We start from the raw sequence: 27,290 nt of genomic DNA, 5'->3' as shown, positions 1-27,290 counted from the left end.
CTGCCCGAATGGTTTAATGTGTTCGAGATGTGTTAAAATATTCCATCTTTAACGTGTATTCAAGAAACAATGGCATGTCTTTAAAACCCATAATAGCCCTACTGTATTAATTAAGTTATGCATGTCGATGTTAACAATGTTGTGGTCGATCTCCTCGAGAACAACCCGATAAAAAGGCTAAAAACGGGTAACAAAATTTGACGGCTACTTAATTTCTCTTTGATAGTTTCAATGTTTCTGAACCACTCAGCACTCATACAGACAGATGTCCAGTCGGGGCAAAAAACAACTATTATCTGCTGTCATTATTGAGTAATTCAAACTCTTCAACGCTCTTTGTTAAGCGCAAATCACGGAGGACTCTTGGTTTCAGTCGTCCATGAAAATGAATGTGGGTGATATCTAATTAGAAAGGATTATCTTCGCCCTCGGCCGTCCCAATCGCCTCCCCTATTGTCCAGCGCGATGAGTGGATTGTTGTTTTAAGGGATTTTGAGTGTTTTAGAAGAGATTTAATGGGAGACGTGTGACGTTAATCACTGGCTTAGACATCTCTCGCATTAAGTAAAAGTTTGCGGAATGGCAGATACTGTCAGGATGAGTGCTGAAGAGGAGAATGATCGTGCGTAATTAAGACAATTAGACGTAGGACTAAATGGATTATCCATTCATAATGAAAATGCTCATTGGTTATTGTTATACATTTTTGTAAAGAAAAGAAAAGGTCGAATTAGATCGAGTCCAGAAAAATAACCACCCTGGAGCATTTTAACGTTAAAAACAAATGTTTATGCTCCTATAAATTCCAGACTTTTTTCACACCGAGTTGTTTCCTAGGGAATCATCTATTATCCCATTATCACGACCATGTCAATTTCGCCAACGTGTCAGGCGGTATTTACATGACTACATGGCGTCCAGTCTGAAAAGCTTTACGGCTTTGCAATACCAGGGTGTCCGCCCATGGGACACCGGTCCCATTTCTCAAACATTTCATGAACACAGCAAACTTCGGTACTGTCCCTTAGTAATATGAACAGATGTAATATTATAGGCAATTTCTTTTTTTTTTTTCTTTTTTTTTGTGGGTGAGGGGGAGGGTGCTCAACATGGTATGTTTTTATTTAGTGTTATGCTGCGCTCCAGTTTCAGAATTCTACCGCCCTGAAATAACATTGTCATGCTTGCATTTATAGTTGTATTTAGCGATTCATAAGAACCTGTGCTGTGATTTAATTACATCCATAAGCTTGTATTCGTGGGAAAAGCATATAAGGATCGGAGCCTGGGAGCGACAGGTGAATGAGGGGCTGTTTAACAGTCTGCGCAACTTCTTTGAAGTGCAACCCATGCGCCGACGGCTCCTGTTTGTCAATGGGACGCGGTAATTCAGCTAGTCATTGACGCATTTTCACAGCGAGACGTTACCTGCAGGACAAATCTTTCAATCAGCCGCGTAGGAGCATATAAGTATAGTCAGAGCAGGGAAGCAGCACCATTAGCTGTCGTATACACAAGCAAAAGATCTGCCATGGCACAACTGGATATCCTCTCAGCCATGGCCTTGTCCACGCTCTGTCTGTTTCAGCTTGCTTCCACTTGGTAAGTCCGTTACTTTTGGTTCATTTTACATTATGTTCTATTGGCTTTTCGAATCTCATGCATTATTAATGTATATATCTGTTTTCCCTCCACAGGACAGTGAATAATTTTCTTATGACGGGTCCAAAGGTAATTACACAGCTGTCTCTCGTACAAAATACTGTAATTTTAGGAATGTTTAACATTTTTTGTTAGGAGTGATTAAAAAAGAAAAACAAAAACATTTTCTCTCTCTTTCTCTCAAGGCGTTTCTTACCTACGCCAGCAGTGTACAGACAGGCGCACAAAGAGGAATACGAGAGTGCAAACACCAATTCGCTTGGGAGAAGTGGAACTGTCCAGAAAGCACGCTTAAACTATCCACACTTAACAGCCTCCGAATTGGTAAGTCTGATAATATCCACCACAACTAATTACAATGTGTATATCGGAATGAAATTGTCTATATTTGAATTTGATGGGTGTGCGCTCACACAATCTTGTGCGTAATGAGCTTCTACGCATTTATGAAACCAAATTACGTATCCAAGTAAAGTCTCCAAACTGACCTGTGTCTATCACATATTGCAGCCACAAGAGAGACCTCGTTTGTGCACGCCATCAGCGCAGCTGGAGTGATGTACACGCTCACCAAGAACTGCAGTTTGGGAGACTTTGAGAGCTGCGGCTGCGATGACTCAAGGATTGGCCAGACAGGTCCGAATATATCTGTTTATCACTAAACAACAGTAGTGATAATAAAAAAAATTACTCGGCATGGTATAATAATCTGTTTGTTTATGTCTGTGGCTTTAGGAGGCAGAGGATGGATTTGGGGAGGTTGTAGTGACAACATTGCGTTCGGAGAAAAGATCTCCCGACAGTTTGTGGATGCCCTGGAAGATGGGCATGATGCACGCGCAGCAGTCAACCTCCATAACAACGAGGCGGGAAGACTGGTAAGATTTGCTGAGATAGTTTGAAATTAGGCGTTTATGCATATACAAAGATTCAAGATTGTGCGTAATCCACGTCAATACTCTGTTTCTGTTGGCAGGCGGTCATAGCAACCATGAAGAGAGCCTGCAAATGTCATGGGGTGTCTGGAAGTTGCAGCATCCAAACCTGCTGGATGCAGCTGGCCGATTTCAGGGAGGTGGGGAGCTACCTGAGGATGAAGCACCAGCACGCCAGGAAGCTGGAGATGGACAAGAAGCCAATGAGAGCGGGCAACAGCGCGGACACCAAGAGAGCCATAGCGCACGCCTTTAGGAGCATCTCCAAAGCGGAGCTCGTATATCTGGAGGATTCCCCAAATTACTGTATCAAGAACCTCAGTCTGGGACTGCAAGGCACAGAAGGGCGGGAGTGCCTGAAAGGTGTCAGGAACGTGTCCCAGAGGGAGAGGAGGAGCTGCCGCCGGCTGTGCTACGAATGCGGCCTCAGAGTGGAGAAGAGACGCACTGAGGTGGTCAGCAGCTGCAACTGCAAATTTCACTGGTGCTGCACAGTCAAGTGTGAAAAATGCACGCAGGTTGTCACTAAATATTACTGCGCGGGTAAAGACGGCGCAAGGAAACACCACAATAAAACCAAGCGCAAACCCGTGACGCGCCGACAGTGACTGCCATTTACCCATGAACATGTGATTACTTAAGCATTATGGATTTCTCAGCAACTTTTTGCATAATGGATATATTATTTGGATTCGGAAATGAGATATAAGCAGACGCCTGTTATTGCACTTTCTCCATTTTTGATTGAAATGTATATATAAAACGTTTTATTAAAAACCAGATTCTGCAAAAGCTTTACGCAGAATTTGGGAACCCACGTTTGGTTTTAAAGTTTTTGTCATAAATTATACATTTTTGTATAATAAATATTTTCTGCAACATGCAAGCCTCAGTCACTTCTGTCAGATACTACATTTTGATTTCACCCTTTGTATATTGGTGTCCTGCAGCCTCAGGCCAGAGTGGGTCACCCTTTTGAAGTGCGCATAAAGGCGTTTCCTAATCCAGACACCCAATCAGCTTCCCCGGGCCGAGAGGAACAAAGAAGAAGTCTGCCATGTGTTCCTTGTTGGAATAAAGTGAAAATTTGCGGCACGCGGATCCAAATGTCAAAGATCTCCTACAGCATTGTGCTGCAAATGAAAATGACCCATTTAATTTTTTGGATTTTGTTTCTCCATCTAAAAATGGACCTGGGTCACGCCTGGTAAGACATCATAATGTGTGATTCTTATTTGGAATAGGGATAACGGCAAAAAGGGGGCAAAGTAATTTCTTTATTTTCTCTCTTAGGGTGGCCAGTAACTTCCTAATGACAGGACCAAAGGTAAACAAAAATGTACAGCTTTAATTGTTACTTCAGGAACACTTCAGGAACAAAATGGTCTCTTTGACAGGCCTACCTCACCTATGCAAAAAGCGTGCAGGTGGGCACGCAGAATGGAATTGAGGAGTGCAAACACCAGTTTGCGTGGGACAGATGGAACTGCCCTGACAGCGAAACCCATCCCATCCCATCCCAGCGAAACCCATCCCAGCCTACACCCTACCTCTGAGAAGAGGTAGGGTGTAGTTATTTCCCAGATGCTTTTCAAAATTCTTGACGATGTAAAAGTGCAACTATACAGTGCCTGTTCTCATCATACAATATTTGGCTAATTTCGATATACATGTAACCATGTCTATTTATTTAGCCACCAGAGAAACGTCTTTCGTCCATGCCATCAGTGCTGCTGGAGTCATGTACACTCTGACCAGGAACTGCAGCTTGGGAGACCTTGAAAACTGTGGCTGCGATGTCTCCAATAATGGGAAAACTGGTGAGGTCACGATTTGCCGTGATCTAAAATAGCGGTAAAATCAGTGCTTTGAATTTTAACTTGATTTCTCTGCAAGCAGGTGGCCGGGGTTGGTTATGGGGTGGCTGCAGTGACAACTTGGACTTTGGTGAAAAGATTTCCAAACAGTATGTGGATGCACAGGAGACAGGCCAGGACTCAAGAGCCGCAGTAAATTTGCACAACAACGCGGCAGGACGGCAAGTACGTCCTGTTTAAGCGAATATTTCCAATTTAAGGTAGATGCGCCGATCACCACTATTTTCCCACAGGCCGTGAAGGCAACGACGAAACGCATCTGCAGGTGCCACGGCATGTCAGAGAGCTGCAGCCTGCAAACGTGCTGGACCCAGTTGTCCGATTTTAGAGAAATCGGCAATTACTTGAAGATCAAATACACCCAGGCGCAAAAGCTGGACACCGACAAGAGGCGGGTGAGGGCCGGAAACAGCGCCGACAGCCGGGGAGCCATCGTGGACGCGTTTGGCGGTGTGGCCGGGACGGAGCTCATCTACCTGGAGGACTCGCCCGACTATTGTAGGAGAAACGCCAGCGTGGGGCTCCACGGCACGGAGGGCAGGGAGTGTCTGCAACACGGAGCCGGGCTGACCCAGTGGGAGCGCCGGAGCTGCCGCCGGCTGTGCCACGAGTGCGGCCTGAGAGTGGAAGAAAGGCGCACGGAGGTGGTGAGCAGCTGCAACTGCAAGTTCCACTGGTGCTGCAGGGTGAATTGCGAGGACTGCTCTCAGATCATAGTCAAGCATGTGTGTGCAAAGAGGGAAGCCGGGGACGGGTATGCTGTCTGGCGGAGATACCGTGGACCCAAATGAAAATGATGAGTTTGTAAATATTTGTATTTCTGTCTAAATTTGTCTTTATAGCTGCACTTTCTATTAATCAATATCCATGTTTCTGTTGCGCATATATTTATGTTTCATTTTCTTTCATTAATAAAACTCTCTTAAAAAGTCCAGTTGCTTTCATAAATAAATGCATTACTTAGTACATTCCTTCGCTACTGCATCGAACTAACACATTACAATAAGAATGGACTGAATCCACTTAAAGAGAGGATTACACAGTCAACACGCAGCAGATCAACACCTAGCCAAGGTGTTGATCCAGCGCTGATCCACTGTCACTTTGATGTCAATGTGTATTGACTACATTCAAAGACAAATTAGGGAATGCTTTCCAGCAAGTAGTAGGAGGTATTCGGCCTTATAATCCCTCTCAAAACTGGCTGCTTTGAGGGATATCACACAGGCAACACCAAAAGTAGTCTGTCAAATACATTGTGGGTTAAACAAAATGTTTTTACACAGGCTTCATTAGTTGGTGTTCCTTTATTGCACTGTAGATATTTGCAACTTAGCAACACTTGCTTCCTAATAGAAGAAAAATAAAGAATTTCAAATATTTCTAATGTTTTAATTTGAAGATAATTAGGTCCAAGGGGGTTGTTTTCTCTGCCCACTGGCCTGAATGAGCCTTTCATTTGTTTCCTCTTCTTGACCCCCTGGAACTCTAAAAATCTTCCTCACAGCTGGGTGTGTCATAAATCTGCCAGGTTCTTATTCAAAGGAGAGATGGCAAGGATATTGCAGTCTTCAGGGGTCTGCCTAGAGGGCATTAGAGGGTTAGGCTGGTTAAAGGGCTTCTATACTCTTTACAGGCTAAAATCTAGGTACAGATATTAGGTTTCAATGTTAATATAGTAATACAAAATAAGAAAGCAAAGAAACTGTTTTCATTTAATCAAAATATAGCTTTTTTTTATTTGGCAAAATGTGTTCAAACAACACCGTCACAATCTGTATCTTAATCAACATCAAACTCTGGAATTTGCCTTATATTTTTCCATGCTGCCCTATTGAGCAATAATGAAGATACAAACCAGGGCACCTAAACCCAGCACTCCACCAAGTGCTCTGATAAAAAAATAAAAAGATTCTAATGAAAAAGCTTAGTTTCTGCAGAGTTGACCAATGACTCCCCATTGCAAAGCCACTTCTCAAGCAATTTGGACTTTCTAAATTAATTTCACGAACACTTTACTTAAAGTGGTGCCTTGTTTGCTTTTTAATTACTGTATTCCCTGCCTCATCCACAGGACCCAGCTTTTGTGGGGGTGTATGTTTCCTAATCTGGACAAAAGAGGAAAACAGGGAGGGAGGTTGCAGGGGCTCTCCCACTGGGACCCCCCTGGGCTACTCATGTATTCATCCAGGCAAGCCTGGGGGTCTGTGACAATCTAAGAGTGATTGATCACCCCTTCTTCCAGCTGCCCTCCCCTGTCACCTGGGTGTGAGATACCAGGGGGGCTGACGCAGGGCGGAGTTGCTGCTGCGAGACAACGTTGAACACATTGTGTTACAATTTAGAAAGAAAAGACCTAATTGACTATTTAAACTTGAAGGTTTTGTAAGTCTTTGTGCAAGGCTAAAATGTATTTAGATCTTTTCCAGGTCAAAGAATAAATATAAAGCCTCAAACTGACAACATATGTCATTTTATTTAACACAGACATGCCTACTGCAGGTTTAAAATGAAATTTAATGTATGAAAATGAGCCACATCAATTTGACGCAATGCCATTAAAGAATCTTAACAATGATCTTAGGAAGACATTTATTTTATTTCGCATGTCAGTTTGCTCTTGGGTATTCCAGACAACCTACAGTTAGACCTTCCTTATAAATAAGTATTTGTGAAAAACTAAAAGCATGTTGGACAGGGCTTTGAACAAGCTCCTAACACAAACATGCTTTTAACAGTTAACAGTGATCATGCTTGTCCACTCCTGTGAGCATGCATGTTCAGTTCTGCTTCAGGTTGTAACATTTGTAGGTTATGTATTCCAGCTTTTCGCATCTAGAGACTGAACTTTTGTCCGTTCATCTTTGCAAAATAGTTCAAACTCAGTTAGATTGAATGTAGGGCATCTGTAAACATCAGTGTTCAAACACTGCCACAAATATCCAACTGAATTTAGGTCTAGATCTTGTCTGGGTAATCCTAACACATAAATCTGTCATAATCAACTTTCCATTCCATTCCATTGTGGTTCTGGTTCTATATTTGGAGTTGCTGTCTTACTGGGAAAAAACCCTTATGTGTTCCCTAAAGACGTCTCCGTATTTAACTTTATTCTTCCTCCCATCCACTGAGTAGCTAACTTTGCCTGTTTAAGACAGCATGATGCTGCTACCACCATGTTGCATTGTGTTAGCTTTCCTACACAGAGGACTTGTATATAGGCAAAAAAGTTCAAACATGAAGAGCCCTTGCAATGTGCCATACTCTTTCATAGTCTTGGTTATGGACAAAATAGTACTCTGTGAGATGTTTACATCTTCTGATTTTATAAAACCTTATCCCTGGATTTAATGTCTCTGCATTTCCTGACCTTTCTGGTGTGTTTCTTGGTATTTGTGATACTGTTTGTTCACGAATGTTCTCTATGGCTCTTTACTTGAACAGCTGGATTTCCACTGAGATGAAATTATAGAGAAGTGCACTCTGTTTACAAATTTAGTTACTTCTGGTGGTAACTGAATGTTTATGGGTTTCAAAATAAAGGTGACAAAGTAAGATAAAGGTGATGCATAGAACTGCTCAGTGACAGGATGTCATTTGTTGGTAACTTGGCAGTGCTTTTTAAAGAATATATGTTGTAAGAAGGTATAGGGTTGCAGATACAAAAAAATAAGACATGGTAAGGATTTCATTAGCATGTTTTGACACATAGAACCCTAGAACAGAAAGAATGTATGCTACTTTAAGTGGTCCCTTGTTTGCTTTTTAATTACTGTATTATAAAAAGTCATAAATACTTTTTATGACTGACTCCATAAAAAGTATTAAAAGATATAAATTTTAATATAAAATGCCTATATCTGAAAATCGTCCATGCTGAGATACTCTATTTTAGCAAAATAAATTTGCAGTAAAGGTTATTACCTTTAAAATTAAGCTTAAAAATCTATTTTGCTCTGGTAATACAAAATGACAAGATGCTATTTTTAAATGTCTGAGCAAAGTGTGTAGGAAACGCACTTTCCTACACAAAGTTTAACAGTGCTTCCTACACAGAACAAGTGTGTAGGAAACACACTTTGCTCTGTGTAGCAAAAGCATAATCAAAGAGCTTGGCGATTCACAGTTTATTTAAACCTGACCAGTTCTATACCTGTTTAAAAAAATTGTAGATTAAATGCCTGTTGTTAAAGTGTTTTAACAACAAAACTAGCAAACTTATTACAGGGTATACTAGCATGCAAGAGGAAATCAGCAGGCTTTGCGTTTAGAGGAGTCACACCTTGCAGTAACTAACTGCTTTAAAGATAGGCCTTTATGACCACTGAAACATTCTTTAATTAGATCAGTGGTAAAAACCGGATGTTAAAAGTCTCCCTGGCAGAGAAAGTACTTATAAAGTCTTAGTCTTTATGGTTAGGTCTTTTGTAATGTGGAGACAACCCAGCAACCTTCATTTGTTGCTAATCTGCTATTAAGAAACAAAGATGAGTTTAACCAATATTGCCACTAAAGAAGACGTGATGGCGTGGGACCCAAAAAAGTTAGCAGACTACATGAGACAGGTGAGTTGATTCATGCATAAGAAAGTAAACCTTTGCACTTCATTCAGCAGTTATGCTCTAATGTTTTACAATATGTTTCCAGTCTATTACTTGAAGTACCTACTGAAGTTAGGTGAATTTAGCATATCAGCTAGTGTGTCACAGTGTGTTTTAAGAGGTTTTAGACATCACAATGAATGAGTTAACTGATCTCTGGAATGTTTCAAACAAGCTACATATGATGTTGGCGTTTATTTAGAAGTTACAGTAAGCCAAAATGAGTGTTTATAAAAGATACAGCAAACTTTAAAGGCTTGTGAAACTATCTTTAACAGAAATAATCTGAATTTTCTTGTAAACAGTAATCATTCTTACCTCTTGCACCTTTTCCTCATTTAGATTGTTCCACCCCAATGATAAATGCTTATTTTGATTCACTACAACTGACCTGCGACCTTTGAGGTTCTGTAACTTAAACATGGGATGGTGTGACTTCGGCAAATAGTAGTTAGCATTTTTCCACCAGAGAAGACAGGCAACTACATAGGCCACTTTATTAGGGACATTTTTCTAGCATCAAGTTTAATCCCCTTTACCTTTAAAACCACCCTTATTGTTGATAACACAGATTGACGAAGAAGTCAGTATCATTCCTTCACAGTTTTTGGTTTGTATTTAAGTCAAATCAACATTAGCTGATTAGTTGGCTATACATCCAAGATACAAATCTGCAAATCCCAAAGGTGGGAACAAGATGGCCATAAAGGGATGGTCTTGGTCACCAACAATATTCAGGTGGGATGTGACAAACAATGCTCAGTGGTAACAACAGCACCCAAAGTATGTCAAGAAACAATTTTCATCTCTATTATACTACCACCACAATCCTAAACTATTGATACAAGGCAGGATGGTTCTGCTGCTTGTGACATCTAAAATCTTGACACATCAAACCCAGAGGTGTTTTTAATCCAATCTTACTGAGTTTAAGCAAACTAAATCCTCAGTTTGTTTTTCTTTGGTGTGGTATCTGTAGTGCTCTTCTCCTGCGATAGCAAATGTCCTTCAAGGATTGATGTGCAGTGAGTTATTTGACAAAATGTTACCTTTCTCTCGTCTATGTTCAAGGTCACCTGAAGTTACTTTTATTCCCTATTTTGATGCTTGGTTTAAACTTCAGCAAATTGTCTTCACCAAAATCGAGATAAAAGTAACGAGTTACTCCTATGTGATTGGCAAATTTTCTGTGTTTTAATAAGCAACATATTTTGCAGTTGAATATTTTATTTTTTCCTTTTACTTTAAAACGATACATTTGATGTTATTTTAGAAATTACTTCAGCAGTAACGTGGGCAGAAACAGTTGTGTGTTCAGTGAGTCTTCTCTCCATGGTATTAAGACATGCTTGAGTATGACTGGCTTGGCAAATGCTACACCACTGCTTTAATAAAAGTGTTCATACTTCATGATGTTCAATTTGACTGAATGCTGTAATGGTTTTGATTCTTTTATAGGGTGCAATGACAGATGGTATTGTGTCGTATGTTGTTTTTAACGCAGCATTTTTGCAATTCTAAGATATTAAAGACAATTCATTTTCTGGAAATGATGGCAAACCTTAGAATGCAAAGGGCAGAAGTTGCTTTGTCATTGCATTGAATTGATCCTACTTGAAGTTTATTAACAAAAGAATGCCCCATACGGGAAAGGTAGCTTCATTTCCAGTCCAAAATTAGCATAGAAACATGTTAATACCTTTACTTAGTGCTTCACCAAACATTTTTGTTTTCTCAGCTCAAGTTATTCGGCTGTGACAATGTAGTGTTGAAGAGGGGCATAACTGGAGCACAATTTCTGGTGAGTTAGTTTTCAGCTCTCACGGTCTTCAATATTCTGAGTAATTATCTTAATGAGTAACAGACTTTCTTATTTCCAAAATATGCAACTCATTTAGCAAATGATCCAGCGTGATCTTCAAGTGTTCCCAATCACTTATGTCCCGTGAGTTTGGCATAAATACTATTTAGCTAGAATCAGAACTGGCTGTAGTGTAACACGTTTGAACTGTTGATATCATACTGTTTGTTTGGCTCTCATGGTTTGCAGAATACTTACAAAAATTCAAAGAGATCTCAATAGGCAAGAAAAAAAGAAGTGTTTTGGTTCCAAGTAAGTAAAGAGATGTTACTTATGTAATCTGGAATTAAATCTAGCAACAAAAAGGAGAACTCACTTTCATTTAATGTGCAGATCTATGAAAAGGAATCATTTGACAGAAGGTAAAAACCCATTCCTTAAACTTTGCAAATAAAATCAATCAACAGTATTTTCTGCAATTTGATAGCAATCAAATTCATTTTCATTTTTAAACAGTGCATGGTGAAAAAGTCTGGGATGAGCTTGTAAGTGAAACACTTACAAACACTTACAATTTGTTTTGTTTGTTTTAGTTACAAAAAAACAAATATTACATTTAAGCAATAAAATTTCGGTAACACTTTATTTGACGGGGCGTGCATAACATGACATAACACCTGTCATGAACATGATGGAGTCTTTATGAATGTCTATGGCTGTTATCATGAAGTGTCCTTCGGTAAATAATGCCACTTTAATGCAAAGTTGGCACTTTTAATGGACTTTCAATGCAACTTTACATTTAAAGTGTCATTATTTACTGAATGACACTTCATGACAACATTCATAAAGACTCCTTATAAATTTATATCACATTTATGAAACTGCCATGTCACTCTTATGCACACCCCGTCAAATAAAGTGTTACCAAATTTTCCATGTGACACAAAGAGGTGAAATATAATTAGTATGATCAAACTTTAAATGCATATTAGCTAAGTCAGATCCCTTTCCTCTTACTAGGACAGTGAAAGTGACTATGAGAAGTTTAATGAGGAAGCAAGAGATGGAAACTACATTGTTCCTCTTACTGAGCCACTCACAAAAGATAATCTGCATAATGCCAAAGAAAGAGAAGATCACAGGCTTCCTCCAGTCTTTTCACTGCCTCAACTCCATAGGGTTTCTAAAGTTTCCTCCCTTCCCACAGGTAATGAAAAGTTTCTATAAGGAGAAATGTGATGAGAGCACTTCAAAGCCAATTAATGTTTGTCATTCCTCATTTCAGCTCACTCATCTAATTTTCAACGGGCCGCAAATAAGAAGCCAGAAAAACCTCCGGTTCCCCAGAGAGTCTTTTCGCGCTTAAGTATGTGCAGTTCATAAAAGAACGTTTCCATGTTGCTAAAGCATTTCATTATATTTCACATTACCTATAATTAACCAGCAGAGGGCAGTGTTGCTTTGGATGCTGGCTCACTTACCAGAAGGCGCCCACTACCAATAGTCCCGCAGCTACATGTGTCTAACAGGTAAAATAACCTAAAAACTTATTGGGGTTTCTTTATTAAGGTTAATTATCTGTCCTCATCTTTTTTTCTGTTCATTTGTTTTTACTTCTTCTTTTACAGGGGAAATAATATAACTCCACATGTTCCTGTACCAATATCAGACGTTCTGTCAATTCAATCAATAAGAACAGGACATATTAATAAACAAAATGTACAGGTAAAATGGTAGTGATTTATATTGAAGTTACTTACACAAAAAAAGCATTTTCAGTGTCAAAACAGCAGATGGCGATGTTGTACAATACAACACTAAAAATCTTTTCCGAGTCTGATACAGAACTTACAAACACCTTTATATTAACAAATCAGGTTGCTGTCATTATACATGCTACATATTCTGTCTCTACTACTGCAAAAATATCAAGCAGAAATCTAAAAAACGTTTTGTGCTTTACTGTGGGTTTTCTCTCACTGTAAATCCAGGGTTTGGATCCCAGCTGGTACAAGGGAAAGATAACTCGAGAACAGGCTGAAGTTTCTCTCAGGGAGGTGAACAAGGTCTGATGCTGCACCATTTTCTCTGTTGATAAAATATTCAGACACACAGGGAGATGCACACATTTCAGCGAGACATAAAAAACAAGCAATTTCATGAGTGTGTGTGGTTTCATCTTTTGAAGGATGGATCATTCTTAGTGAGAGACAGTTCACAAGGTTCAGCACATCCCTACACTCTGATGCTGCTAAATCAAGGCAAGATTTTCAACATTAAGATCCAGAGACAAAATGACTTCTATTTTCTCGGAAATGGCACAAACAACTCTAAGGTGAGCTAAAATGCACTGGGAACCTAAAAAAAAAAAAAAAAAAAAAAAAAAAAAAAAAAGAAGTGCTCTCTTTTATTTAACTGAAAAGTTCACATATTGCGGCACACATCAGGGAATGCATGATGCCGACTTGTGCCCCGCTGCGTCATTAGGTCCCCGTCATTTTCAGTGTGTGCTGTTGTGCTTTAGCGTTTCCTCAGGGTGAAGGAGATGATTATCCATCACATGAACACCCCGCTGCTGCTCAAAGATGCCACAGACCAGTGCTCTCAGGAGCAACCGCAGTGCTGTCTGCTGCACCCTGCGGGACTCTGACCACGCCAACAGCAGGCTTAATGTGAGTGCTCGCATATGCTTCTGTCTTCCATGTGTTGCTTTTCTTAGATGTTTTAATAACCTCTGAAATAAATGTCACAATATTCAAACTCTCAAAAGGTCATTGTTATGTAATTCTCACATTACATCCTCATTTCTGTTTCTCTTAAGAAGCAGAAATGAGTACCCTTCATTTGGCTTACGTGCTGGATTTTTATTTATTTTTTTCCAATTATGCACTTTTTTTCCACGCAGATTACCTCTGCTCCTCACGCCTCAGGTTAGGCTCAAAGTCCGGTCTGCTGCTGCTTCACCGCCTCTGGGATTTTCTTTGGAGAAATGCCTCTTTGTCAGGGTGGCTAACAGAGATGAGCAGATCGCATTGCTTCAGATGGGTTCGCACTGCAGAGAGAAACCCAGTATCATTTGTCACTGTAGCCTCGGGTCAATGGCAACTGTTATTGCAGCTAAAACAATCTGCGTAGGGAAAAATGTAATTGTATACACAGTGTATCTTTTTATTCCCTCTTTCAATTACAAACTGCATAAGTCTGTCATGTCTGCATGACTCAGATTTCCTGGACTTCATTTGCTTGCTGACATCTTTATGAACACTTGTTGTTACTTCCTTATCAGAGTGACTTACAGTGGATGATGCTTTTGTATACAAACAGATGAGTACAAACAAATGAGACCTGGAAGAGCGGATGTCTTCAGACTTTTTGGGGAAAATGTAAACTGAGGGGATAAAAAGTTAAAACATACATGCCAATTGATCCATGTTGTTGGACAGCAAGTCTAAACCTCTCAGGATGTTTTCCAGAGCAGTGCTGACAGGGGTAGTAGCTTGTTCTTCTTCCTTCTCTGTGTTTTCCATCTGAAAAATGCTACAAGAGAACATTTGATTCAAACTATGTGCACACACCAGTCTGGGATAAGAGAATAACCACTGCCAATGTTAGAAATAATGTTACTATGCTGTGATTGTTGTACAAATGTATAAAAAGATATAAAAAAAAAAAACTCTGACCAAATTGAAACTTAATTGTAAATGTATTATAAGTATCAGAATATACATTTTGATTTAATTTTCTAAAAGAAAAAAAAAGAATTCAAGTCAGTGATTAAAAAATGACAGATCACCTTGTTAAATATATTAGCTTCTTTATTTAAAGTATTCATCCAAACAGAATAGAACAGTTTAAAACTTGAGAAACTCCTGTAAATTAAGTCATAACTATCAATACTAACATAAAGCAAGCAAACAACACTGCACTTTGACATGGAAGTGCATTATCGTATTAAATCATTGTATAATTTAATACGACTTAATCTACAGTTTGACTTTCTGATGAGTCAGCTTTCTCAGCACCAGTTTCCCCAAAGACAGCCGCCCTGCATCTGCTGTACGCCTCCTCCAGCTCCCGCATACACGCTTCCCCCACGAAACCGGTTCGCAGCGTCACCATGTCATAAGCCATCCAGGTCAGCTGCACTGCGGGTGGACACAGATGTATGAACACAAGCCGTTAAATTAATGGAACCCCCCCACCCCACACCCATGTTGGCGCAATCAGCTGTAACAATATGAGTGGCAGAGCAATGCGATTAAATCCAACGACTACACACCTGATATGTTCTCAACATCCTCAATCACTCTCTCCAAATCCTTATTCAGTTCATACATGTCGGTGCTGCTCCGTGAAGGCACCATGGGACATGATGAATCCTCCATCTATATTATGCACGGGCAGCACTGATTTAAAAACATAACTTATGTCGTTACTTTTAAATAAACCACAAAAAGACGTCACAGCAAAGTTACAGTAATTAATGTAATTAATAAGTCGTGCTTTTTATATTGCGCTCCAAGAGAAAACCGTTAAGACAGCTGGGTTAGCAAGATTTTTTAAGTTAGCACGGCAGCAGCTACAGGTAAAACGGGGAAATTTAACGACATGACAAAACACGAAAATTTCGGACTGAAGCTTATTTTGGGGGTTATTCCATTACTTAAAAATTAATACTATTTATTAATTTATCCAGAGTTTCAAACTCACCGTCGAAAATTGGCTTGGAGCTCAGAAAGAAAGTTCTCGGCTAGTTAATAATGAGCGTGCGCACTTCCAGCTTCTTATTTTTTCGGCCTAGCACATTGCCAGCCTTAAAAAGCAAGATATTAAATGCTAAAATATGCGTTGATGAAACGTAAACTAAAGTCCCGCTTTAGAAATTCTAAAATTTTTATTTTCAAATTGATTCATGTATAAAGCAAGCGTTTGTTACCTCTCACCTTTTGGCAAAGGGAAAATCACATTACAAATAATAATAAACAATTTACTTTTTCATGCTTTTCTTATTTTGATGAAAAAATGAGTTGGGGTCCCACACAAAATGTGATTTAGGCAGCTTCCAACTAACACAAAACCTTCAGCTTAACTGATATTACCTGCCTTCCCTGTTTCTTTTTTACTTTGCATTATATGTCTATGCATGTTTTGTAATTCTGAAAATTTAGATCAAAGTGCCGAAAAAACATTATAAAAATAAAAAAAAATCAAAAACATGGGAACATATTTGCATGGAAAGAATAATAAAAAACACAGAAGTTTTATTATAAACACTTTTTAATTTTTAATTTTTTAAAAAATAAACTGTTGTTTTCAACTTGCACATTTCTTAGTGTTTTGTAGCCTACTGTGCACACAAAAGAAAAAATAAATCTGAAATGAGTTTATGCCAGACCATCAAATTGAGTGGAAAATTATTTAAGTGAGAGTGAACAAAACCCCCTCAAGGGACTGAATTAGCTGACAACAGAAAAAAAAGAAGAGAGAAACCCATAGGCTTCTCACCTTAGAGAAAGCACCAATCAAGACACACTGGGGCGGGCCAAATAAGAAGATATAGACCTTGTGACAGGTGACACCTTGACATAGAGCAAGGACAAGCAGACAAGGAAGGATTGGAGAAGAACAGTCCTTAACTTTAAAACTAAGAAAAACCTATTTTGGTGACAAGCCAATATTTCAGTGAGAACTGAAAAAGAAAGACTTTCAAGAACTGGCACAACTGTCAGTAATTTTAGGCGAAGAGGAAGGAGAACAACAAACAGATCAGAAGAGGGTAAGAGGTGGAAAGAAACTTGATGATGTCTTCATTTGAGACCCAGAACCAGTCACCTCCTCGTTGTGGTCCTCAGTTTCCAAGTTTAGGACAGGAACCTCCAGAGCTCAGCATGTATGGTGAATGCTACTACCCTCCTCCATCCCTGCCGAGTCCTCAGCGGACAGCTCCTTCTTCCTATGAACTGAGTGACTACACCACCTCATCTCCAAATCCGTACCTGTGGTTCAACAGCCCCGGGATCAACTCCTCTTCGTACCTGTCCAGCAATGGCCCTCCAGGGAATCCAGGCCCACCATTTGTACCTCAGCACTACGGCATGCAGAGACCCTACCTGGGACCAGCTGGACCCGGTGGTCCAGGGGGGGAACTAAGCTGGTTCTCACTTCCCTCACAAGAAGACCTGATGAAGCTGGTCAGACCACCTTATTCCTACTCTGCTCTGATTGCAATGGCTATCCATGGAGCACCAGACAAGAGACTGACACTGAGTCAGATTTACCAGTATGTTGCTGATAACTTTCCTTTTTATAACAAGAGTAAAGCTGGCTGGCAGAATTCCATCAGACACAACCTGTCACTCAACGACTGCTTCAAAAAAGTGCCAAGAGACGAGGACGATCCAGGTAACACACTCAGATCAAATTGTGTCTTTATTGTTGTACTTGAATAGCTTTTGTTAAACCGCAAGTGTTTGACTGAGTCATGCTAATCTAAACTGCATCTTGTCCAATAGGTAAAGGCAACTACTGGACACTTGACCCGAACTGTGAGAAGATGTTTGACAATGGAAACTTTCGCCGTAAAAGGAAGAGAAAGTCTGACTCCCTCAACAGTGGTGACGGCGCTTCAGGGCCCCCAGAGTCAGGAGACAGTGAAAGGGGAAGCCCCAAACACCCTGCTCTTACCATGTCGCCGACACCGGACAGAATCCCCTCCCCTTCACTGTCAGGTCCCACGCCATGCCTGAGCAGCTTCTTGTCTGAAATGTCTACAGTTTCTACTGGAGCAACAAACGAGGTTGGGGGAGATGGGTTGACCAGGCCGCTGCAGATTAACCTTCCTCTAGATGGACCGCATAGACCCACCCAGCCAGGAAACTTTAGCAACTATTCCTCCAACTCAGGTGTCTCAGAGTGGGTACCACAGGTACCAGCTCCCTCTGTGCTCACATCCTCACCGTCCCACTCTTCTTTAGGTTACTCTAGCCCCATTCTGAGCCAGTACACTGGGTCCAGTGGGCATTTCTATCCTACTCTGAGCTCCACTGGAATCATATATCATCGAGACGGCACAGAGGTTTAAGGAGACGTAAGGGGAGGGAATGATGTCTTAGGAAAGACTGCTGGAGGATCTTTCAAATGTCTGGTATTCGTTTTGGCAAAACATAATGTTTTTTTGCTGACTTAGACAGGTGAGAGTGCTATAACACATGAGCATACTAAACGGTGCCCTATTCCCACAAAAAAAGCCGATTCAGGTATAGTGTTGTCCAACCATAAAAAACGGGGCTAGCTTTGGTATCAGATCCTGTCAGCTTTTATTTCAGATATATCTCTGCGAGAGCTGTGTCAACTTTAGCTGACGAAGCTCTAATCTGCTGACACCATTCCATTCAATGCTGACAGACAGCTTCTTCAGAGGGGTAGTGGAATTACAGTGATGTCAAGATTGTGTTGTTCCTGCGCAAAAATAATAAACAAGTAATAATGAGACTGCCATTGTTTTTAGTTCTGCAACAATGGATTCATTTACAGTCTGGGAGTGTAATATAATGGTGGTAGTTGTACTTTGTAAATATGTTCACTTGTTCTAGTTTGTTACCTAATTGTTGGTTTGTTTGTAAAAGTTTTGTCAAACAGAAGGAGTTCATAGGGTGTGGCATCATGCTGTATATTTTGTTTTTACCATTAATAAAATCTTTTTGACATACATCTTTCTTTTCATATTTTTTTTAAATAACTAGGGGGATTAAGCAGTTATGGAAAAATAAATATATCTATTAATCTATCACCTAACATCTATTTAGACACATAGAAAATGGCTATAAAAAGAGAAAGTGAGACCATAAACACTGACAGAACAACAAAAAAACTGCCCCGTCAGTGAAAGCAATGACCAGTAGCGTGTAACCAACTTGTCAGTGTAACCTGATCTTTGTTGATGGATAGTTAACTGATTCTCCTAAACGGTGAAAAGCTACATTCCCATGCTTTTTTCCCTCCTCAGCACGACACAGTAAAATCTGTGGGTGTCCCATACGCAGACACTGCTGACTGAATGAAAACTTTAAAATGGAGATAAGCAATAAAGGTGATGTTTGAAATTAAGGAGATTAAACAAAATACAAAAAATAAAAGAAAAATAGCAAATGTGTTCATAAAATGACCTTATCCCAGTTTTATACATATATAACATACAGTATATAACATATAATTTTATTACTGTATATACACAATACATAGAACATTCTGAATAAGATCATTATAACCATTTGCCCTCCTGTTCTCTGTGTGTACATTTTAGTGACAAGGACAGACAACTTATTTACCGGGTGTTTCAACACTGATTTAGACAGCAAAGTTCAGACACCAACTTTGCATTTGCCTGTATTATACAATACCTTCTTTATTATCTTGATATACTTCAATTTTGTTTATTTATGTTGTTTCCAGGCACTTTGCCAAAAAAAAGAGATGAAAATAATCCAATTTATATACAGGAATATGCTGTCAATTAAATCCAACCACATAGGCACCTATATAGTGAATTACATCCATTGCATTTCATCCTGTCTTTTGAACAATATAGTCAAGTTCAGTTTATTATTCAAAGTGGTAAAAAGTAAAAAAAAAAGTCTAGCCAAGTGCAAGAATTCCCTGACCTCGCAGCAAACGTCTCTAGTGAAGAATACAGCAACAGTTGACAGTCAATTCACGGAGTCATTAGTGTTACAGCAATGCTGAGCTTTTATAGGCCAGATTTACACAGGTATGGAAAAATGGCCCCAACTTTCTATTCTATTCTATTCTATTCTATTCTATTCTATTCTATTCTATTCTATTCTATTCTATTCTATTCTATTCTATTCTATTCTATTCTATTCTACATTGCCTGAATCTTTGAGTGCATAAAAATAATTTTCAAATAATTTATTGAAAACAGTCATACACTGTAATTTGTTTTCTACTGTAACATGTGGTTAACAGCAGCTGGCTGCTGCTTTCTCTCATGATTCTAATGGAAGCAGCAAGGGCGGACTGTTTTCTTTCGCAGTTTTATGATTTTCACTTCAGATTTATTTGATAATTAAGGCCAGTGTGGAGTCTGTTTTATATGCTAATATGTCAAACCCAAGACTTGAAAGACAGTGTTCTTTCTTACCATGACTGCATTTGTCTGCATATTTTTTAATGAACAGGAACCCAATATGTGAGTTTTATGAGTAAAGTGTTTCTCATAAAATTAATTTAAATTAATCAAATTGTAAAGACTTATAAGAGGAAAGACAGAGTGCCTTCTTTATTAATTAGGCCTATTTATGAATCATGAAAACCTTGACTAAGCCTTCAATCTGAGAGACATGCTATGGCTCCTTTATAGACTTCAGAAACAGAAAACCTAATTAATCCAGATAAAATATCTAGGGTCACATTACGATGTTTAAAATTATGTCATAAATAGCCCTGTCTGCCACAGCCAGCTGTAACAGCAATTACACTGAGCTGAAGAAGAGGAAAAAACAAAATCAGATAATCTTATCTGGTTTTATTTTGGTCAGAGACTCGTCTCTATGTGTGGTACATAAATAAGAACAAAAGTCATTTTACTGATGTCTCCCTTAGGCCTTTATTTACCCTGAAACACAGGCAGCAAGACCGACATTTACATTAAACGCAAGAAATGAAGAGACAATGAAAGAAAGGCAGAGCAGAAGAAAGAAAGAAAAAAAGAAGGATAGACAGAAGGACAAAAAGAAGAGAAGGAAGAAGAAGAAGAAGAAAGAAAAAAAAGAAAATTTTGTCTTTCAGGTGAAGCAAGTGGAATTTACCATCTTGGCACTAATGACAAAACGTCTCAGGGGAAAGAGGTCAGCCTGTTAAAATTTGCATAACTGATTTCAAAACAATAACAAAAACGGAGACAAGGTTTCGCTTGCATGGATCATAGATTCCTGCTTTCTCCTGGTGTTGGGTTTTTGCCCATATCAGATTTAACTGTATGAAATGTCATGAGTCAAACTGTGCCATGGGGGAAAAAAAGGAAAAAAGATGACCATTTAAAATCAATCCATTTCTCGATAACACCCACATTTCCACCAAAAACAGAAAGAGATGTTCCGGCAAAGTTTCAGTCAAACAGATAATAAAATCCACATGAAATTTAAAATCATGAATTCATGTAGCTCAGCCTAATGAGTCAAGCCTTTTTACTTGATGTACCACTAATAAACGTATGGGACTTAAAATAAAAAAAACTTTTACCAGCAGCCTACGAGCATTTTTGGCTTTATCCAACCTTTAGCAAAATGGAAATATTTGCCATGTGATTCTGTATTTTTTTTCTTTCTCTTTGCAACCAGATTTACATTCTGTTTAGAGAGAAGAGAAAGTCTTTTTTCCCCCCCAGTGTTTTTAACTAAATGTAGTCTGTAGGGCTGGAGGGGGTTGTGATAAGACCTGTCCTGGGTTTACAGTTGTTTTTACTGAGCAATAACTGAAGGTAGGTGGCATACCCCCTCAGTTACGCCTCAGGGATCAACAGGTATAAAAGCTAATAGATTGATGGATGGGTAGGGGGTCTTTGTTTAAGGATCATCTTTCTCTCAAGTCTAAACTTATAAGGAAGCCAGTCTAGTGGAGTTGTTCATACCAAAATGATAGAAAGGAGGGAGATAAGAAATATCTGAATGTTGAAATACAACATCCCCTAGATCAAATGTAATAAAGGATAAAGAAAGAAAAAGAAACAAATCTTAAAATAAACATATCATCTGTTATTGGAGGAATTTTAAAGGAAATATTCCAACACTAACAATTTTGAAAATATGAGTCACATATTTTAGATCCTGCTGAAAGACCTAATGTTGCCCCAATGACAGTTTAGTAATAGAGCCCAGTAGAAATGTTCTGATATCTCTAGGGGTGATTTTCTTTTCTTTTCTTTTTTTTTTGAAAGGGGTCGGTTTTTAAGAGGTTTTTTCTCAAATTACAAATACAAACAGATCCGCAAGGGGGTTTAATCAAAAGCTGATATAACGCAGATCTAACCCCAAGCAGCATTAGATAAAAATGATTTTTTTAAATTATTATTTTACCAGTCTCATAGAGAATCTGTTGAGGGAAGTGAACCGACCTTCCATTCTCAAAAACATGGAGTTCATCGCTAAAAAACAGAAAGAAAGAAAAAAAATAATAATAATAATTATCAGTGGGAACAAAGAAAAACAACGTTTTCATTGTGTAATTCCAATGAAGATTTTTTTCTGTGATTAGTGAGACGGGCAAAATATTCACTATGGAAAAGAAAATTTCTGCTCAGAAAACAAATCCCTCTCTCTCCCTCTTTCTTGCTCTCTCTCATATATATTGTGTGTCAGTCAGTTTCTTAAAATGAACATGTACCACCTTCTGTTATGTTTTGCTGTTTCTCCCCATATCACGTTCAGACTTTGTGCTGACAAATGCCAATAGGTGCATGAAGAACAGCTGGGCTCCCTACCTATCCAGTGGGATCTCTCTCTTTGTGCCAACTGAAACATTTTAAGAGCTTTAGTCTCAGTGACCTGATTAACAGCAGAAATCCCTCGGAGGCGTCTTATTCAGGCAGTTTAAAACTGATGCAAATTTTCCAACTGCTAATCACATCTTGGAAGAGGATGAAAAGTTCAGAGACGGGCTGATGTCGTAGATGAGGGTTTGTAGATAAACGGTAAAACAGAAGAGACTTGACTCCCCGAAACCAAAGTCACTTTGATTTTTACTCAAACCCACATGTCGGTTTACCTCCGTACCTCGGGACTTCCCTTATCGTTTTTCCTGTTGTTCAGTTTGCACTGAATGGTCCCACCTCTCCCACTTTTTTGACTGAAAAGTAACGTTTGACATGTTTGCGTTTTTATCTCCTGGAATTTTCCCCCCCCCCCTTTTTTGGGCTTGTCTCTCAGCCGAGCAGCACTTTACCTTCTTTACAACTGCCATCACCTGTCAGAGTTTACATACGTTTTACTTAAGTGGCAGAAAATTATAGTGCTTCTGGCACAAATCATGAAATGTGAGTCAGTTGTGGTTGAGGTTAATCCACATGAAGGATGAACCGACCTCTCAGTGTTTGACGGATACCCTAGCTCATAGTCCATCACTCCCGTTTGCTTTGCTCCTTGCCTAAGGCAGGAAGATGATTGCTAAACACAGTGATACGATTAAATCTATTAAAATCCTCCTCCTCTCCACCTGCTGCTTGGCTCGTGGCAGTCTTCCCCACACCTGTCGAAGTAACGGAACGCACGCATATGCATGTCTGGACCATTCTCTGTGTGAAGTGCATGCAGCAGTGTGATGTTTATAATACAAACTCAGGCAAAGAATGATAACCTACAACTGATACGCATGTCAGATTTGAGTAAGACCTGTCCTGATTCTGAATTTGCACAAAAGGATTGCAAGAACGCGCAAGTTCTTTCTGCCCTTAGTTAGAAGACGTCCACAGTGTCACCTTCAGTAACTGTTTCCTGGTCTGAAGGCCAATATTCTTGGTACCGACTTAACCCAAAACACACAAGGACACGCTTGCACGTATGCTCTGTGTTTCTACTAAAACACTGGAGCCCTATCAAGGCTGTTTAGTAAACGGTAGGGGAGAACGTCAAGCCTCGGAAGATGTGTCATCGTGCCTTCCCCCCCTCTTCGCCACAGCAAGGCATCACCAGCTCGGTGTTATGTGTAAACACCGACACACACTCCTGACACACGAATGCAGGTGATGAAAGGAGCAAAAGAGGTTTTCTACCGTTTTGGAAGTCACTCAACAACCTTTCGGTTTGCCTCCTTATGCAGAGGTCAGAGGAAACTGCCAGACTCTGTGCTGTCTCTATGTGAGAAACGTTCAAGTAAGGGATTAGCAAGCACTGAACACCATATCGAACTAATATTTCTTACTAATATTAGTAATAGTTACTAATATTTACTTACTAATATCCCTACACTTCTGGTCATTGTGATACTGCTTGAAATACAAATCTGCACAAGATCTAGAATACTTAGAAGCACAGCGTCCGACAGCATTAAACCAACGATAAAGTCCCGGTTTGATAGTAGTCCATAAAAGCGAGGCAGCTCCTTCTCTGTGGACCTGTGCAGTCTTGTCCCAGTGTGTTGAAGTCCAAAGAATAAGGCAGTATGAGATCTTCCCTTACTAAACATGGTTTATATACACGATTTGGGAAAATGAGAAGTTTGAAGACAAACACAGCGCACTGCGAGACACTGTGTATATTTGAATCATTGCTATTTCACCCTAAAATATTTTCCATGTCAACATGCAGTAAACATGGAGTTATGGAGAGGGCTTTTCAGCGAGGGAGGGAGAGAACCCGGGGATGAATCAAGTGTATGTGAATGACATCTCGCATGTCTGGAAGTTAGTATGTTTCGCAGGAAACGTTGGTTTTGGAAAGTCCGATCTGATAAGTTGCCGTTGCCTCACTGCAACATAGCTGTAAGTGAGGTCATACTGTCCTCTCAGTGATGTAGCTGTTCCTTCCTCCCCAGTTTCATTTCTTCTCCAGCCTCTCAACAAGCAGTCTTACAATCAAAGTTGACTAGCTTATATTTTTCCACTGAAGAAAGGCACCTAAGAGCATAATGCTGCCACCCCTGTGTTTCAGACTGGTATGTTCATGTTCATAGCACTCAAGAAAATGGGGGTACATTTTTCAGGTTTCCATTCATTAAAAAAAAGGAAGAAAACTATGTTCAGTACTTCTTTCCACTACACAATAATGTGCTTTGTTTAGCTCTGACACATAGGACATTAAATTAGCCAAGATATGGAACACAACCAAACAAAGGGCAAGGTCAGACGAGAAGGCACACCTAACAAAAACTAGAATCTAGAAGATAAAATCAATAGATTTGCTTTTACACATTATTCATTGTAAATTGGACAGTGTACCTAATTGTATTCAGTTTGAATAAATCTTAAAACTGCTTTGTACAATCCTAAAGGATGTCTTCTGAATCCTTGAACTGTGAGAAGTTTCACATTAGCATGCAGTGACTGGTCTCTACCTGTTCAGTAAGCTGGCACTGCATTAAAACACCCCACTGAGTTTAAAGTCGCTTACATTGATAACCTTAGCAATTAGCTTTAGCCATGTGAGCATCTGAACTTATTTTTGATGATATATTAAATACATCCAGACAGAAAACGCTTTGGGTAAGTCTTAAAACTCTTATTTTACTTTCAGTAATAGCAGAAGGTGAAAAATATAAGGAGAGTTTCTACACTCATTAGGTTTTGTGTAAACAAACTAAGAGAAAGTAATTTTTCATTAAAAAAAATATCTCCGCAGGGTGAAAATCAAAAACTGTCACTCAAATAACCTCTGTGAAGAGGCTGCAGTTTTTATTATTATTTTTGCATAGATATACTTTAATTTTTCCTCAGTAGTGCCTACATCATAGTAATTTGGTGATGCACATTTCACAGATTTGTTAATGTAAACACTGATTAATTAAATTTTTTAATTCAAATCCAATTTTTCTTTGTGGAGACTACATCTTTTATATCTTCTTTGTCACTGCTGTTCTGACTCATATATAATGAACATTTAATGGTGCAGTCTAGAACTCAAGCACACATCACAAGGAATCAAAAAATTCACAGTAATAATAAATGAGCCTGACTTAACCGACAAATATACAAATACATGCACACACACAGTGAGTCGCTGTTTCAGCACTTGGATTCTTATACCACAAAGCTTCTTAGAGTAAAGGTCAGTCACAATATTTGTGAATTGCCAACGTGAAGCTTTAAATGTGAAAGCATTTTGTCATTGACATTGGCCTTCAGGTTGCCAGTGATGGATGACACGTCACCTCTTACAGTGTGAAACACAGGAAACTTCTTCAAATTGCTCTTGTGTGCCCAGCAGATGTTAACATCTTTCAAACCCTCATAATAATTGTAGTATGATGTACTGTTCAATGACTTCAGAGAAAGAACAACAAGGTGTGTGTTAGACACTGTTGTTAGGGGCTTTCCTAGCGGAGCATATTTCCGACCCGGTCAGAAACACGACATTTAAAATAGTTACACAACTTTCTAACCCTTTCCTCACTAAAGTTACATGCTAAATACAAGTCTGTCTGTAAATTTGCAGAGGATTGGCACACATCATTTTTTGCTGATCGACAGAATTTTAGGGGCCCACATGAGAACTGACAGGTGAAAGTGATGGATTTTTTTGAAAAAGAGACTGTTTTTCAAGAAGTATTTGTGAGGGAACGACTTTCTTTCAAAGTTCAGAACAAAAGCCAAAAAGAACCAAAGAAAACCATGAGTTTCAAGGAGTCTCCTGTGTGACTTCGACGGCTCTTAACTATTTGAATGACAGGAAAGCAGTTTTGTACTGTTTGGGTGCTGACAAAAATGCAAGAAAAAGTAAATAAAGGTAAACATCTGAAACCATTGTCCCAGACAGAACCAGACAGAGCTGTTGAGGTGCTGCCAGCAGGGTGAAAAAAAAAAACTCCCAATGAGTATTCGGAACTGTTGTTTCTCAGAACGCATGGCTCATTTATAAGAAGGAAATATTACACCCTCTGAATATAGTGACCCTGTTTTTAAACAGACAACCCACATGAGGGTGAAGCAATGAGGACAGGTGTGAAAACAGGCATCTGGTATGGAGAGATGCCCTCTAGTGGTCAGTTTTTTCACAGGTTTTCATTTTAAACACCAAAGAACAGTTGTTCGTTTTTATGTATTTTACTGCAGCACAGAATCCTGCAATACAATTAGTCATTCAAGGCAAGGCAACTGCAAAAAGACATTATGGCATGAGGTAATTTAAAAAGGAAATTAAACAAACAAATAAACTGAAGGCAATAAATACATGAAAAATACAAAGCAACAGGAACAATAAAATGCCAATTGTAAACAAAAAAAAATGGAATAATAATAATTTAAATAACAATTTCTTTGAATTCACAACTGCTGTAAATGTAGCTCTGGGAAGATCAACAAAACACATCTCAGATGTCCTGCTGAGTCCCAAAGATTAATACCTGAAACTCTTCTTCTTGACTGTGGTTGTTTGTCGGCAGAGGAGGAAGAAAACAAAACAACGAATGAGAAGCAAATTTAAGCATTGAAGATGAACAAATTTGGACCTGAGGTAGAAGATTTATAATGAGATGCAAAGCAGAAAGTAAATCTGGAGCAGGACATAAAGAAGAGAAGGGTTCATTTAAATTCACCCACAAAACTCACTGAAGTGTTACCAGGGGAAAACACCAGGTAAAACACGTAGTTGTTAAATGTTGAATAAATGAATGTACTCACCTAGAAGTGTTGTTAAGATAGAATACATTTTCTCAGGGCATTAATCCAGTAAGGGCTCAAAAGAAC

General features: G+C 39.2%; 5 protein-coding genes and 1 long non-coding RNA gene across 7 annotated transcripts; 5 read left to right on the top strand and 1 right to left on the bottom strand.

The window, feature by feature from the left end:
• Positions 1–1,017: 1,017 nt before the first annotated feature.
• LOC122837565 (protein Wnt-8a-like) lies at positions 1,018–3,205 on the top strand. Its single transcript, XM_044128005.1, has 6 exons — positions 1,018–1,602; positions 1,698–1,731; positions 1,848–1,986; positions 2,173–2,298; positions 2,398–2,540; positions 2,639–3,205. The coding sequence occupies exons 1-6, from the start codon at positions 1,532–1,534 to the stop codon at positions 3,203–3,205; spliced, it is 1,080 nt and encodes a 359-aa protein (XP_043983940.1). The 5' UTR covers positions 1,018–1,531.
• A 380-nt stretch (positions 3,206–3,585) lies between these two features.
• On the top strand, positions 3,586–5,370 carry LOC122837566 (protein Wnt-8c-like). The gene is made up of 6 exons (XM_044128006.1): positions 3,586–3,804; positions 3,891–3,924; positions 3,995–4,122; positions 4,290–4,417; positions 4,497–4,639; positions 4,708–5,370. The coding sequence occupies exons 1-6, from the start codon at positions 3,704–3,706 to the stop codon at positions 5,263–5,265; spliced, it is 1,092 nt and encodes a 363-aa protein (XP_043983941.1). The 5' UTR covers positions 3,586–3,703; the 3' UTR covers positions 5,266–5,370.
• A 3,548-nt stretch (positions 5,371–8,918) lies between these two features.
• lcp2b (lymphocyte cytosolic protein 2b) lies at positions 8,919–12,963 on the top strand. Its single transcript, XM_044128001.1, has 10 exons — positions 8,919–9,039; positions 10,814–10,876; positions 10,974–11,020; positions 11,126–11,188; positions 11,270–11,298; positions 11,393–11,421; positions 11,900–12,086; positions 12,165–12,245; positions 12,324–12,408; positions 12,508–12,963. Exons 1-10 carry the CDS (start codon positions 8,962–8,964, stop codon positions 12,614–12,616), a joined length of 771 nt encoding a protein of 256 aa, XP_043983936.1. The 5' UTR covers positions 8,919–8,961; the 3' UTR covers positions 12,617–12,963.
• A 30-nt stretch (positions 12,964–12,993) lies between these two features.
• LOC122837567 lies at positions 12,994–13,929 on the top strand. The gene is made up of 3 exons (XR_006371782.1): positions 12,994–13,214; positions 13,404–13,551; positions 13,785–13,929. It is a non-coding gene; the product is annotated as an uncharacterized LOC122837567 (long non-coding RNA).
• A 724-nt stretch (positions 13,930–14,653) lies between these two features.
• On the bottom strand, positions 14,654–15,699 carry syce3 (synaptonemal complex central element protein 3). Its single transcript, XM_044128003.1, has 3 exons — positions 15,590–15,699; positions 15,159–15,264; positions 14,654–15,024 (listed from the first exon to the last, which is right to left on the bottom strand). Exons 2-3 carry the CDS (start codon positions 15,262–15,264, stop codon positions 14,858–14,860), a joined length of 273 nt encoding a protein of 90 aa, XP_043983938.1. The 5' UTR covers positions 15,590–15,699; the 3' UTR covers positions 14,654–14,857.
• A 759-nt stretch (positions 15,700–16,458) lies between these two features.
• foxi3b (forkhead box I3b) lies at positions 16,459–18,589 on the top strand. Of its 2 annotated transcripts, XM_044128000.1 has the most exons (3): positions 16,459–16,655; positions 16,732–17,281; positions 17,392–18,589. In XM_044128000.1, the coding sequence occupies exons 2-3, from the start codon at positions 16,768–16,770 to the stop codon at positions 17,958–17,960; spliced, it is 1,083 nt and encodes a 360-aa protein (XP_043983935.1). In that variant the 5' UTR covers positions 16,459–16,655; positions 16,732–16,767; the 3' UTR covers positions 17,961–18,589. The 2 variants fall into 2 exon arrangements, with proteins under 2 accessions (XP_043983935.1, XP_043983934.1); XM_044127999.1 differs by having other exon boundaries at positions 16,459–17,281.
• The last annotated feature ends 8,701 nt before the right edge of the window (positions 18,590–27,290 follow it).

This window comes from Gambusia affinis, linkage group LG09, assembly GCF_019740435.1.
Source record: "Gambusia affinis linkage group LG09, SWU_Gaff_1.0, whole genome shotgun sequence".
NCBI classification, from domain to species: domain Eukaryota; kingdom Metazoa; phylum Chordata; class Actinopteri; order Cyprinodontiformes; family Poeciliidae; genus Gambusia; species Gambusia affinis.
The sequence above is the reverse complement of the archived record's forward strand: the minus strand, read 5'-3'. Positions and strand labels throughout refer to the sequence as shown.